This window comes from Eurytemora carolleeae, unplaced genomic scaffold (assembly GCF_000591075.1).
Source record: "Eurytemora carolleeae unplaced genomic scaffold, Eaff_2.0 scaffold22, whole genome shotgun sequence".
Taxonomy (NCBI): domain Eukaryota; kingdom Metazoa; phylum Arthropoda; class Copepoda; order Calanoida; family Temoridae; genus Eurytemora; species Eurytemora carolleeae.
In genome coordinates, this window is record NW_019396028.1 from 320455 (window position 1) to 336907 (window position 16453).

At 34.9% G+C, this 16453-nt stretch overlaps 1 protein-coding gene across 50 annotated transcripts in view; it reads right to left on the reverse strand.

Annotated features, from left to right (window-relative positions):
* LOC111694928 (protein abrupt) overlaps positions 1-16453 on the reverse strand; it is a 36516-nt gene that overhangs the window by 16229 nt on the left and 3834 nt on the right. Inside the window, exons 3-5 of one of the 50 annotated variants that reach the window (XM_023464123.1) lie at positions 8702-8771; positions 8373-8473; positions 8130-8236 (exon numbers count right to left, since the gene is read on the reverse strand). The exons of 23 other annotated variants lie outside the window; for them this stretch is intronic. In XM_023464123.1, the coding sequence (XP_023319891.1) occupies positions 8166-8236; positions 8373-8473; positions 8702-8771 (242 nt within the window). In that variant the 3' untranslated portion in view covers positions 8130-8165. 26 more of the 50 variants (XM_023464374.1, XM_023464320.1, XM_023464353.1 and 23 more) reach the window with 26 other exon arrangements.

A 16453-nucleotide genomic window follows, 5' to 3' on the forward strand; every position in this document is an offset into this window, starting at 1 on the left:
ATGTTATGTTTCGACTCTTCCCTTGGTTGAATATGCACAGATTTTACAACACCAGACCGAACCCTTCTCACTCTGCATCTTACACATTTTCCCTAGGATCTCCTCATCTAGTTCTTTTAATACACCTGAACACACTGGAAATATACCACAACACACTGATCTTAAAAAGGTTATTTCATCCGACAAAAAAAAACCCAACAATTTTTATTCAATTTGCTTATGATATCTATACATATGATTTCTTAAACTCTTAGGATTTGGACAAAGTTTACCACAGACAGAACAAGAAATAATATTAGTTATCATATGTCTGCACTCAATGTGTTCCTTGACATTATACTTGAGTTTACTACTGTAACCACAGTCAGAGCACTGCCATCCTTCATCCAACCTAACCATTTTCTCCAGTATCTCTCCAGTATACCCTAACAATAGGACTAGCTTAATTCAGACAATAAAATCTAAAATCTTAGTACTAGAAGATTTATTAGAGCCAATATTTATAATTTAGATAGTTTTAAAGTTTGCAAGATATTTTAAATGTCGCTGATCTTTATGAAGGTTGTAAACATGATTTTTTAAACTTTTTACATTAGGGCAAATCTTCGAGCAGTACAAACATGCAATGCCTACACGCTCAATATGCTTGGCGTCAATATGCTCGGACATATGAGTCTTGTTCTTAGTTGTATATTTACATTGAATACATTGCCACACTTTACCAGTCTCAAGAAAAATCTGAACCATTTGCTCGTCAACTAAAATTAAAATAGAGTTTGAAACTTAAAATATTTAAAGATGCATGCTGTTTTTAAGTGCCTTATGATATTTATAAGTATGGTTTCTCAAACTTTTCTTATTGGGACAAAACTGTTGACAAAACTGACACTCTACTCCAGTATTAAGAATATGTTTTGACTCAATATGTTCAAGAATATTTGTCTTTATCTTTGAAGAATAACCGCAGCCCAAACAAATCCAAAGTTTGCCCGACCCGGTCAACTCAAATCTCATCAAATCATGAGGATCTGTAAAATAAGTTATGTTTTTTAGTTAAATAAGTTGTTGCCTAGAACCCCGGTTGGCAGAATGATGTTTATAAAGATGATTACTTAAACTCTTCTTATTTGGACAAAATATTTGGCAAAACTGACACATGACACCACCAAGACCAACATGTCTAGCTTCAACATGCTCCTCAACCCTTGTCTTGTACTTGGAGTTATATCCGCACTCAGTACACTCCCAGGATAAAAGTCCTTCCAGGACAATACGTCTCATATACGACAAAAGTGCCACTAAAATTATCAGCTTTTATTAAGTACTTGAAGTATATATAATTAAAATGATGGCTCATGAATTAATTAAGAAAGTTTTTATGGTGGCTGTTCATGTGATGTCTTAAGCATCGCCGATTTGCGCATACAGTTCCACACACCCTGCATGAAACTTCAGTAAAATCTAAATGTTTTGCTTCAACATGCGTCTTCATGTTATATTTCTTGACAGATACAAAGTCACATTCCATACAGTGCCAAGTCCCGTCCATCTTAGACATTTTAGTCAGAATTCTAAGCTCCAAGTTATACTCAAAATCTAGGAAAAGAAATAAAAATCTTATTTTACTTTTTTAAACTTAACGATGTTTTGCATAATTGTGATTGTACAAAGCTTTTCTATTTTGCAGAACCATGGGACAAAAGGGACATTTAACACCAGATGTTTGAAGATGTTGAGATTCTACGTGAAATTTCAGATTAGTTTTAATCCTAGTACTGTATCCACACGTCGTACAAACCCAACCCATTGATAAGTCTCTATAGATTAATTTTTCTATCTCTTCATCTAGTCCTAAATTAAAACAAATGTATGCGCTATAAATTTAAATCCAGAAATTCCGTTTATTTCAGTTTTTGTGATTACGAGTGACATGATTGTAAAGAGCTTTGCGATTTTGAAGAACCTTAGAGCAGTAAGAACACTGAAACCCGTCAGATATCAAATGTTTAGACTCAACATGAAATTTCATATTTGTTTTAACCATTGTACTGTATCCACATGTGTAGCAAACCCATCGTGCTAGGGATAAATCTCTGTACATCAACTTTTCAATCTCTTCATCCAATACTAGAAAATGATTATTTGTTAACTCTTAATTGGAAATGAGAACTCGATTTTCTTAGAATTAAAAATAAAAAATGAAAAAAATGAAAAATTTAAAAAATCAAAATGGTTTATATTTGTCAAAATATTTATCGTGGAGCAAACCCGGCCCTCGGATTGATCCCTTGCAGGTTCTTACTTTTAAACAATTTTCAAAAATATCTTTATTTACGTTGCAAAATTTTTATGATATCTACTAATGTGCACGTTGTATGCATTCATACTTGGACAATACTTGGAGCAAATACTACAATTAAATCCACAAGTTCTCAGATGTTTAGACTCAACATGATTTCGAATGTTAGATTTTTTAGTTGATGAGGAAGGACAATGCCTGCATTGCCAATGTCCACTCGAAGTTCGGTGCATTTCTTTATCGATCTGATCATAAAATCCTGAATTAAAAACCTATTTCAGCTTTACATCTTCTCATGTGACATTTAAGCGCATTCATGTTTGGATAAATTTTATCACACATCTCACAGGGGTAGGTTCCAGGAGGAAAATGCATTGAATCAATGTGGGATTTTACAACAGACACTTTTTTGCGTGTAAATCCGCAAAGCACACAGGACCACTCATTTTGATCATTCTTACGCAAATATTCAGAAACTTCCAATTCTAAAAAATATCAGATTAACAATTAAGCATTTTTCGTTTATTCAATGGTTAACAACTTAAATATTATTATCAAGTTCACGTTGTTTTTTTACATGCATCCTAAATATGTGCATCTTTAACGCTTTCCTGGTCTTAGTGACAAACCCGCAGTAATCACAATCAACTCGACTAAACTCAATATGTTTAGCTTCAATATGGTTTGAAACATCTCCTCTGTTATTCCTTTCATAATCACAGGATACACAGGCCCACATTCCAGAAGCACTACGTACCATCTTGCTCAGAATAATACTGTCCAGCTCTACAAAATCAATTAGTACAACACCTGGGTTAAAAGAACACTAGCAAGATTAAGATGAGAAAAAATGGGTTCTTCTCATGTGCATATTGAGGGAATGTCTAGAATTGCTTTGTTTTTCACACAAACTACACTGATAGACACCATCACTATGCCTAGCCTCAATATGATTGATCATACTGTTCTTGTAGCTGTTAGAGAACCCGCACTCGGAGCACTGATAAGACCGAGGACCAAGACAAATCATCTTTCTCAGAAGTTCAGCCATATACTCTAAGAACACATTTCACTCAATTTATTTGTATTTTAGTTAAAATGAGCCCTTCTCATGTGCATTGATAAAGAAGCCTTGGAGTTACAAACTTTGTCACATAATGAACATAGATAAACACCAGAGCTATGCTTAGCTTCAACATGGTTTACTAGACTATTCTTATAAGATGAGGTGAATCCACAATCTGCACATTGGAAAGTATGAGAGTCCAGGTTTATGATACGACTACGGATAGATTCCTTAAGAGCTGAAGTTTATTTATGAGTATTATTAAATTATCGATAAAAAATATTACATGTTTATGGTCTGTGCTCTCTGGACTTATGCATACGAAGGGCTTGTCGTGTTGGGAGAACCTTGAGACAAAGCTGACAGACAACTCCCCCATAGTCAACATGTCTGGACTCAACATGGTTCAGCATAATGGACTTGGACCGGGTGATGTAAGGGCAGTCTAAGCAGGAGAAATCTCCTGTATCCATCTTCATCATCTTGGTTCGTATAATCCGATCCAATTCTTCAAAAACTAAAATTTTACGACATAAGATCAAACTGAGTTTTATGAAACCGAGTTTTGTGAATCATAAGCGCATTCCTAGTATTACAAAATTTGCCACATGTTTTACACTGAAACCCTGTGGTTTGAACGTGCTTTGCTTCAATGTGAGCTTTGACATGTGACTTTCTAATAGAAGAATAAGAGCAAGATGAACAGCTGTAGCTTGAATCAGGATTTCTACTCAGTAAAGTTTCAATCAACTCATCCAATTCTAAAAGCAAATGTATTTATGAAAATTCACAGTGTTGGCACATTTTTAAACACGTAGATTTGAATGCTTTCTGTACTTATGACTAGTGAGAGCATGGGAGGTGCGACAAAATTGAAGACAAATTTCACAAACAACTCCCCCAGCGTCGACATGCTTAGCTTCTACATGTCTCCGCATAGTCACCTTGTGTCTGGTTTGGTAGAGACACATTTTACATTCAACAAATCCATTCCCAACATTTCTTATACAACTCAAGATTTCAGCATTAACATCTAAAATAATCAAAACTTGTGCTTTTTCAGACATAAATAAGACTACAGTGAATAAAAATATGAAGTTAAAGCCATTTAATTTTGTCAAACAATTATTTTATGAAGACGAGATCTGTGAGTGGCCAGCGCATTCTTAGTTGGGCACAAGCATTGACAAATATTGCAGATAATTCCATTCGTTACTAAATGCTTGGATTCAACATGACGATTCATTGTAGTCTTATATTTTGTCTCGTAATCACATTCAGCGCATCTATAAAACCCTTGTCCCAGGTGCACAATTCGTTGGTTTATTTCCGTATCCAGGTCTAAAATAAAATTGTTTATTTTCTTAGACATCGACGTTTATGACATTTTAAAGCATTTAACGAAGGACAATGTTTAGAGCAAATAGGACAGAGATATCCTGGAGTTTCAATATGTTTAGCTTCGACATGATAAATCAAACTACGCTTCTCTACGGATAAAAACCCACACACCACACAACAGAACATTCCGTCACTTAACCGTTGTATACGAACTCTTATTAACTCCGACAAGTCTAGAAATATGAACTTGATTATTGCCCTAGCTTAGAATGAATTCTGTACTTGTGACATTTTAAAGCATTCCTAGTTGGACAAAACTTGTTACAAATGTTACAACTGTAACCACTGGTCTCAAGGTGCTTGGACTCGATGTGACATTTCATGGTAGAATTGTGGGAGGAAATAAAGTAGCAATCAGAACATTGAAATCTACCATCTACCAGCTTAATCATTCTTCTTTGTATCTCTACATCAACAAAATCTGATAACAAAAAAAATTGTTCAGTGTTTATTGCTGGAATGGTATTGATAATTATGACATTTTAGTGCATTGCGATTTGCACAGATTTTGTGGCACAATTTGCACATATATTGCGAGGCTTCTAAATGCCGACTTTCAATGTGTCGAGACACAGATGTTGTGTAATAAGATGAATATTCACAAATTGTGCAATGCCATAGTCCATCTTGACGTTTAATCATCAACTCTCTTATACTCCGCTCCAATTCTAGAATATATTACTTTCTATGATACCTTGATACATGAACACTAAGGCCATTCTTTGACGAGCAAAACTTGTTACATTGAGGACAGTTATAGCCATTGCAAGTCACGTGCATGGCTTCAATATGCATGAGAGTTCGAACCCTAATTTTATTTTTGTATCCACAGGTTAAACAGGACCACCAGTCAATTTCTTTACCAAGATGCTTAACTAACTCCTCACAATCAAGATCTAACAAATGTATTTATTTATTTTAAATCGAGAAGGCATGTTTATCTTTCTAATTTAACTGATCTGTTGTGACAAAACTTCGCTCCTGTCTATGATATCGGGACATGTGAGTGCGTAGAGCGTTTTTAGACGGACAAAACTTATTGCAAACTTTGCACAAATGTCCCTCAGATTCGTGAATTGCTTCAACATGCAGGGAACAGGAACTTTTATGTTTAAAGAAAAATCCACAAATTTTACAAGACCAGCCATTACCACGTTTCACAATGTTTGCCATTTCTGAAAAAATATTTACAAATATTTGAGAAGTTTTAATAAAGGTCTATTTTCTTCTTTCTATGGTATCTAGAAACATGAGCGTTCAGTGCATTTTTTGAGGGACAAAACTTTTCGCAGATTTGACATGTATATCCCCCAGTATCGAGATGATGTGCATCAACATGTAAAACAACTCCATTTCTATGCCTTCCTTCGTATCCGCATAATCCACATGTCCATCCATTTTCATTCTTCACAACAATGCTGTTCACTTAAAATAAATAATTTTAATGAAAATTATTAAATATGAGAACGTTCCTCTTCTTTCTATGATATCTTGACATGTGAGCATTTAGTGCATTTTTGGAAGGACAAAGTTTTTGGCATTCAAGACAGTGATGACCACCGGAAGTAACATGAATAGCTTCAACATGCAGCAAAGTTCTATGCCTGACTCGACTACTATATCCGCACTGTTTACACAACCAGTCATCACCAGATCTCATCATTTGATCCAATATTTCTACGCGCTCCAAGTCTAATAAAAATTAAAAAATTTATTTTAAACAAATTTATTGACATGATTTTAAACACCAGGGTGATATCTATATTTGTGACAATTCAGCGCATGGCGAGTGGAACACACTTTTTGGCAGAGATCACATGTATAAGATTGAGTCTTAATATGCTTCCCCTCAATATGACGGGTGACATTTGTCGTCAACTTTGAAAAATAAGGACAAAACGAGCAGTGCCAGGCCCCTGTTTCAGAAGATTTAAACATATAACTTCGTAAGTTCTCATCAACCCAGTCTAGAAAAAAGAGTTTCAAGGAATAAAATATTAAAATACAGTCCTATGATTCCGAGCCAGATGCATTCTATGTGAATGCCTGGTTGCATTGTGCTTTGAACACAAGGAACAAATTATCCCCGGACCCGGAAAATGTTTTGCTTCCATGTGATTGATCATTGTTCCCTTCTGAGGGGTGAGATAAGAACAGAAAGAACATTGGTATACTCCAGATGCAGATTTATGTAGTTCTGATTTTATTTGCTTATCAAGTTCAAAATAAATAGCTTCAACATCTAAAATTAATCAAAAAAAATTAAACGGATTAATTTATTTATATTTGATATCATGAACCCTAGCCAAGTGCATACGGTATGACTGTCTAGTACTAATATGACGGTTACAAAGATGACAGGTTATGCCCGGACCAGGTATATGTCTGGCTTCTATGTGGTTTATCATATTTCCCTTCTGATTCGACACATGGTCGCATAGTGAACATTGATAACTGCCAGATGAAACTTTAACAATACGACGACATATTTCTAGATCAACCTCGAGATACGAATCCTCATCTAAAATAACGTACAAGTAAAATCCATAAAATAATAATAAATATATTTCTATTTTCTATGATATCTAGAATGGTGAGTGGCTAAAGAATTTCTTGAAGTGCAATGTTTTCCACAAGAGGAGCAAGAAACACCACCATAATTAACATGCCTATCCTCAACATGTTTTGCTAAATTAGCAAAACTTTTAGCCATTCTTCCACAATCGGTACACGAGTAATTAGCTCGATCAAGCTGGACAATTTTAGCCTTGATGATCTGATCTATTTCTTTAAAGAACGCGGAACCTAAAAATACCATGGTTATTCGTTATTCGTGTGAATGCAATCTTGAATAATGTTTTCTAAGAGCTTCTCTGGTTCGACAGATCTTGTGGCAAATAGAACAGGAAACGCCAGAATGACTTATGTGCTTAGACTCGACATGATTTGCAACATTTCTTTTGGAAAAACTTTGATATTTGCAATCAGTACAGAGGTACATGTTAAATTCATCAGTGGTGATCTTACAGCTGATTGCTGCATCCAAATCTTCAAAGCCTGGAATTAAACATGGAAGCCTTATAAAAAAATTAAATAAATTCCGTCACGCCTTGTTTTGCATGACGAATTTTGTGTTTTCTCAAAGAATCTCTTGTAGAGCAATGTTTTGAGCAAATGGGACATTTAAATCCAGGATGGATTACATGAAGGGCCTCTATGTGCGTGCATAAATTCTGTTTAGTTCTAGAAACTTTACTACAATCAGTACACTGGAAAAAGTTTGGAGAAATGGAGAGGACTTTACTGTGAATTACATCATCCAAGTCTTCCAGATTTTCAACTATAACCCGACCTATAAAAAACTTCTTTAAAAATATTCTATTTGGCGGCCTAATACAATTACAAGTAGGAATGTTTTCTTTTCATATGCTTCCTGAATGCTTCTTTGCTTGGACAGTTATAACCACACTCTAAAAACTTCTATTTAAAGTTAGAAGAAATCAAATGACGTAAATAATATTTAAATTCCTGAACATTGAAAAGAAGCGTTTTTACTTCAAAATATCATACTTCAGACGATTTAACTGTTGAAAAATAGAAGTATTCCTGTGCAAACAATAACGGAGTTTGTATGCTTTGCTTGGATATGATTACGCATTCCCGTCTTATCTCGGCCCCGGTATTCACAAACCAGGCACAAATATCCTCTTCAGATTATCATTTGATTATTTAAATTAAACGGGAAAATCCCCACAAAATTTAATCTAAAAATTTTTTGTCATTTTTTTTTTAAGTTTACATGCCACTAAAATTATTTTTTTTTTATGAAAAATTGGTTTATTTGGCCTAGGTTGGCTTTAAAGTAGAAGTTTACTTCCCCCCCCCACTCATTCCGTCGTGCCAGCCCTCTTTTTAAATAGTCAAATAATGTATGCCTAAATCCCGCTTCATTTATTAGTATCATCCTATTCGCAAATGTATCTTCAGATTCTTCAAGCAAATATTCTAAAATAAATTCTTTGTACTCGGAAAATTAAACAAGCCAGGATTACTACAACTTCATTTTAATAATTTATTTTCAGCAAATGCTATCATTTAATGGTATCGATAAATGTGTTTTCTTAATCCTTGTCTGGTTGCACAAACTTTCATGCATAGATCACAAGTGACGCCGTTTGGGTTTATTATATGTTTGGCTTCAATGTGAGTTGAAACATTTATTTTTTGAGAGAATGTTTTTAAGCAGTCAGAACATTGATACTCATTACCAACCAGTGTGGGTAGACGAATAATTTTAGAGGAAATAATCTCATCGAGCTCAGAAAAATCTTAACAGAATAAAATCAACTTATAATTAACTAACAAAACTACTGTTAAGAATAAACCATTTGTGTAGGCCTGTGCTTACGTGATCTATGCAGATTAAGAGCATTTTTTGTAGGAAGAAATTTATCACAGACCTCACAGACATGACCTGGTCCAGTCACATGCTTTGCTTCCACATGAAACATGACACGCTGACGTGTTGAGCTTGTATAACCACACTCCAGACAGAACCAGTGCCCATTGCCTAAATCCCTTTCAATCTTACTACTTAGCAAAGAATTCAATCCTAGACAAATATATTTAATCTTTGAGCATTTAAATAAAATACAGTCATCTCCTGTGAAACCGAGATTTATGAATCATAAAAGCATTTTTAGTCGAGCATTCTTTCTTGCATAGACTACACTGATATCCAGGGGTTGAAGCATGCTTGGCTTCAATATGATAGACCATTCTCTGCTTTTTTGGACATCTATACTCGCACACTGTACACACATACTCCTCCTCCGTCTCGTACATCATATCATCAAAATTAAATACTAAAAAGTTTACATAAAATTAAATCGCTCAATGGCTTTCTTACTGTGAAATTTAGATCTATGGACGTTTAACGAGTTTTTGGTTGAATGAGACGAAAGACAAGTTTCACAAGTATATCCTTTCTCACTTCTCACATGATTTGCCTCAATATGATTCTCAACATGATGCTTTTTCTTAGCTAGGTAGCCGCACAGTAAACATGTGTAATCATTTGGACCTCTCATCTCTATGCTTTCTCGGAATATCGTTGCTATATCTATAATGTATTAAAAATAAATTTCAATATTTAGGAAGATGGGTGTCCGTAATTATGCTCGCGGAACTTGTGTGCTCTGAGCGCATTTCTCGATTTGCAGGTTCTATTACAGTAGGGACAAAGGTAACCAGGGAAATCAGTGTGAATGGATTCAATGTGTTCATAAATATTAGTTTTAACCCGAGAAAGTTTTCCACACTCCAGACATTGCCAATCAACTCCGTTCTTCGCCATTTTCGATTTAATGTAAGTGTCGTAATCTAAACACAAAAAAAAACTACATTTTATGTTGCTTTGTAGTATGCGATTTCAAAGCATTTCTTGTAGGACAGAACTTATTACAAAGATGACAAATAAATCCCGGAGTTGAGATATGCTTAGACTCGACATGATTCAGGATAGTTGTATAGTAACTAGTGGAATATTGACAATCACAGCAATGAAATAACTTATCCTCAGATTTCCAAATCTTTCTTTTTATTTCCAGATCAAGATCTAAAAAAATACATGTTTCCTATTGATGTTTTCGATAAATGTGCATCTTTAAGGCCTTTCTAGTTTTGCAAACATTTGTACAGACAGGGCAAGTAAAACCACCAGTAATGACATGTTTTGATTCAATATGATCAAGTATAGTAGTGTTAAACTTGGTTGAATATTCACACTGCGCACAACCAAATAGATCAGACTCAAGTTTCAACACCATACTTCTCAGCAAATTATTTAATTCTAAAATAAATAATAGTTATTGATAATGTTTTGATCTATAAATATGCATCTTCATGGCCTTTCTGGTTGGACAAACACGGAAACAAATTTGGCACACTATTCCTGGACCTGAGACATGCTTTGCTTCTATATGATCTTTCATAACGGGCTGGTGTTGTGTCTGATAATCACATTTCTGACAACAGTATATACCAGACAGATTTCTGTACATCAGATCCTTTATCTGATGGTCAAGCTCCTCAGACACGAAAGCTAAAATTTATGAATTCGAAGTTTGTGCATTTTTAACGCATGTCTTGTTGGACAAATTTTTGGACAAGCATCGCAACAAAACCCCCCAGTGCTCACATGTTTAGCTTCAATGTGAGATCTCAAAGTTGCTTTATTGGGGGTGGAATACGGACAGGAGAGACACAGATATGCACCCTCGACTGACCCTACGTGAGCATCAATCCTTTCCTCCAGATCGTCAATATATTCTAAAATTTATCCAGTTTCAATGTTTATTTTATCTATGGTATCTATGTCTATGAATATTTAGGGAGTTTCTAGTTTTGCAAAGTTTACTGCAATGTTCACAAGCGAATCCTTCTGTTTGAATATGTTTAGCCTAAACCAAAAAGATCATTTAGAGATTAAAAAGTTATTTAATGACCCCCCCCCCCCTTACCAAAAATGACTAATTTCTTTAAGTGATCTGAACCTCGATGTGGACATCCATTGTTGACTGACGATTAGTTTGAAACCCACAAACTTGACATGAGAACCCGGAAGGGTTAGGAATACTCATCGATCTCAAAACATCACGCAAATCTGTTAATTTTCTTGATTTTATTTTTATTATGAAGAATAATGTTTGTATCTAGACTTGTGCAGTGAAAACGCATTTTTAGTCTTGCAAAACTTGGAACAGACCGGACATATGTACCCAGACGACACTGTATGTTGAGACTCGACATGATTAAGTATATTTGTACGATGAGGGGATGAATATGAACACTCTGAGCATTGAAAAGCACCAGACACTTCGCGTCGAATCATTGACTGTAGCAAGTCTAAAATATAATCATTTATTTTGAAAGTCTGAATACAATTTAACATTGATAAAATGGATTAACACAGTATAGCACAGCACAACTCATACAAAGGTCGGCAAAATTAAGTCCTGAACCTGAGGCCTATCCCGACATCGGGATTTATGTGCCTGATATGAATTTTTGGTTTTAAGTTTAGCATGACAGTACTGGCATTCATATCTAGTTCCTATATTCAAATGATGTGCTTCAATGTGATTTTTCATATTTGTTTGGTAAGAGGTCGTATAGCCACACTCTAAACATTTCCAATCCTTCAAATCCCGGCGCTTTATATATTTAGTTCTAAGCAATTCATCAACTTCTAAAATATATTTATTAAGTAAAAACAAGAAATATTTGACATGAGTTCAATTTCTCATGCATTGGTTAAGAATTACAGAAAGTTTTGTGAAACTAGACGAACCGTGTTTTCTTACTACATGGCTTCTCAAAGCATTAAGAGATCGACACAGATGATCACAGACAGGACAATGATGACCGGAACCTTGAACGTGTTTTGATTCGACATGCTCGAAAACGGCACGCTTATTCTTCGACATGTATTGACAATCTGAACAGGAGAACCCTGCTCCGTCATCAGCTAATAATACTTTGCTCCACATGGCATCCAACAGTTCTAAAATATCACTTTAAATTACATCAACAGTGAATGAATCCTCATATGAACATTTAGATCGTCCCTGCTGCGGAACGTCTTATTACAAACATTGCAACTGACAGATAAAAAGAGGTGCCGTCTCTCAATGTGTTTATATAAGTTTGTGGTTTTTGTGCTGAAATAACCACATTCAGTGCAAGACCATCCGCGCTGAAGGTATGAAAATATAATTGCGTGAAAAAGTTATATTAAAGTCACATTTTTTAAAGAAAAAATCCTAGTTTTAACAAAAATATTTTCAATCTTCCCTTATCATTCGAAGTAGAACTGAACATCTTTCCTTTTACAATTGAATCGATTCCTAAAAAAGGAAACTATTCCAGTATAACATGATTTTCTTCAATGTGCCTAACGAAGAAGGAACATCATAAAAAAGGGAAAAATTGGGCCTTTAAGTAAAACTTGTTTCCCCTAAGCCACTTATGGTACAAAGTTAGGAAAAAAAGTCTGAAAATAGAGGCACTAGCGTACATTTTATACTGACAAGTCCATCAAGCATTTTGAAAATTTTGGTAAATTTAAACAAATATTAATTATTTACAGGAGAGACTGTTTAAGTAAAGAATAGTTCAAGGCTGAGAAAGTCCAAAGCTATTTAAAAGATAAGATAAAATAAAAATGTATTTAAAGGTTCCAGTCCTCCCTATATAACGCCGATGTTTTGCGATTCCAAAACTCGCATTCCCGACATTGCCAGTATTTCCCACCTTAGATTGTGAATTTTGTTCTAACAGAATGAATCGAATAAAACCCATAAAACATAACTATCCCATGATGTGGAGAAAAGAAAAAGATAAATTCACAATCCTTTTTTATCGATTTGCTGAACCATCTTATCCCGGACAGTGTCAGCATACTGCTGTAGTGTGAGAACTAATTAAAAACATTCATTATAAATTTTTTATTAATTCAGAACATTGTGATGAATCCTACAATGCTGATTAAGATCATGTCTACATGAAAACACTCTGGCACAGAATTGACAAGAAATATGAAACGCAAGATGTCTACGTTCAACATGTTTCCTCACATTATTAGCATTTTTACACGAGTAACTGCACTTGTCACAAACCCAAACTTTCTTTCCCTTTGAATCCTGAGCTGACGACATTATACTCGAGACCTGCCGCTCCAACTCTTCGAGATCAGTCAGACCTTCCATAATATGTTAAATATTTTAATATTTCTAAATAAGTCGATTTAGTATCTGTGAACATTCATATGCTGTCTTAAAAATTCCCTACAACTGAAAAGTTTGCAACAAATATGACACTGAATTTGGAAATCAACATGCTTCACTTCAACATGTCGTGAAGTATTATGCTTTTTTTCATGACTAAACGGACACACCAAACACATCCAAATTTTACGCCCCCCAGGATCCAACCCTTGCCTCATCTTCAGATCCACTTCAGTATCAACAAAAGAATAGTCTAGGATAACATTAAATCAAAACTTTATAAGAACGGAAGAGACTGATGAATCTTTTTACAATGAACTCTGAGATCAGTTTTAGACTTAAATGTGATAGGGCAGATGGGACAAAAATAATTTAGATCTAAATGAACACGCTCTACATGCTTAAATACGTCACTGCTCTTTTTAGATGTATATTCGCATTCGATGCAAGTCCAGAAGCTCAAATTATTATGATCTTTAAAGCGCTTCATTTTGGAATGAACCATTTCTGAAAAAAAATAAATGATGTAAGTACATGGAACTGATTATCTGTATTTCAATGCTTTTTCATATGTATTGTTAAGTTAGCCCTAGATCGAAATAATGCTCCACAAATAGGGCAGGAATAAGACAGATTAAGATGCACCCTTTCAATGTGCTTAAAAACATTCGACTTGTCTTTAGCAATATATTGACAATCGGTGCACTGCCATCGAGTGAGACCAGTTTCATCTTTGAACTTCATCATCTTATCAGCAGCAAGTTCATATCCTATCACAGATTACAAACTTAAACGTTAGTTACGCTATGCATTTTTTTCATGTGCTTTTTCATATAACTTGAAGTAGTGAAGTCAGCTATACACAAAGGACATTGAATTCTAGTCTGAAGATGCTTGGCCTCAATATGATCTTCTATATTTGTGGTCTTCTTGGTTTGGAATTCACAGGCTGCGCAACACCAAATTTGCTCCCCATTTTCCAGACAAGTTTTGAACATCATGTTTCTTAGATGACCTACAAAATACTTATGATAGGATATGCTTTTTCACATGTGCCCTATGCTTGTCTCTGCGGGAAAAAGTTGCACTGCAAATATGACATTGGATGAAAAGTCCAAGATGTTTTTGCTCAATATGACGTTGGACACCCCACTTTCCAGTACGGGAAAAACTGCACTCCGTGCAGGACCAGATTTTTTGCCCGCTCTCATTCCTCTCTTCAACTAGTTTTTCAGTGACCCTTAGGTCCACAAGATCTAGGACAGAAAAAAATAATGTTGTACTTTTCAAAATTTGCTTTTGGGACAAATAACTGGGAGATTATGGACAGGACAAGAAATTTTTTCAACAAACCATTCAAGAGATTTACTGACGGACAGGAAGATGTTAACTACAAAAAAGATTCTTTTAAAACTCCATGCTTTGATCTGACATGTGTCCTCAGCTCAATTCTACTTGACAGTATGCTTGGACACATTTGGCAGGGAAGACTAATATCTAAATGTCTTCTTTCGATATGCTTTTGAACATCTTTTCTCAGTTTTTGCTTATAATCACAATCATAACAGTTCCAGAGTCGTTGTCCAGACTCGTAGCTAACAAACAGTTTTGAATTCACCAGTACATCAATGTCTAAAATTATAATCTATAAAATCGAGGAACATGAGTTAGAAATGCACTTTTACTTAGTAGTATCTTATCACAATAGGAGCAGGGGTAACCAGAGGAAATGAAATGCTTTGCTTCAAATGACGAAATATGTTGATCTAATTCTGAGATTTGAGAACAGAACTTGCATTCCCAGAGAACTAACCCAGTTTCAGAGTCCCAAGTCTGCTCTCCCGTAGCAGATCTCAAATCACATATGTTTCCTTTTCATGTGTTTTTTCAGAGAATAGGAATTTTTAAACAAATTTTCGCAGATACTGCAAGACACAGTATTGCCTAGTGTATGGACAGTGTTAATGTGACGGATCACATCACCTTTATTATGTATGCTCGAGTATTCACAATACGGACAGTAATTAACAAGCCTTCCACTTTCAAACCTACTTGTCACATCATCTAAAAGACCTTGATATTAGTCAGGAACAATTTATTGATATTAAAACTTTGTCTTGTGAAATCTAGACTTATGAATATTTAACGCTTTCAGGGTTGAACAAAATTTTCCACATTCCTGACAATAGTAACCACTGGACTTCATATGTTTGGCCTCGACATGAAAAAACATGTTTTGTTTGGACATCAAGCAGTCACATTGAAGGCATCGCCAGTTCCCACTGCTCATGAACTCCATCTGAGCGAATATTTCAGCCTCTACAAGAACAAAAAGTCAACTCAAGGTACAAAAAAGGACAGAAGAACCAAAAGCAACCTGAATTCAAAGCTAATTTGAGTAGACCCGTACTCTTTTCATCAGGAACCAAAGTAAGTAAAAGTCCTATGACGCTTAATTTGCCGTGTGAGCAATAAATTTAAGGATACAGACAGCTAAAAAGTATTTTTAGTGTAATCTGCTATATTAAGTAACCGATTATATCGTTATTCTATCAAAGTTTGCAATATTTCTCGAGTCATTATTTGTAAAAACTAGCGAGAAAATCAAAAGTTTCTTAAAAGAGACATCACATACAGCCTAAAGCCCTAATGACGAACTTCTGCAAGTTATTCGCATGCGCTTTAATTATGTCAAAGAATGCTTGTTGTAAGAATTGTTCTAATTTATTCAGACTGATCAGAAACTAGTTCGTATATAAAAATTAATCCTTTCATAAATATACACATCTACAACTGATCAGTCTGGTGGATTTATAATTGTGAGACATATCAATGTCTTGCAGATTTATATAAGATCCAATGTGAACCTTTTTGAATAAGTTCTTATTTTACATGGACCAA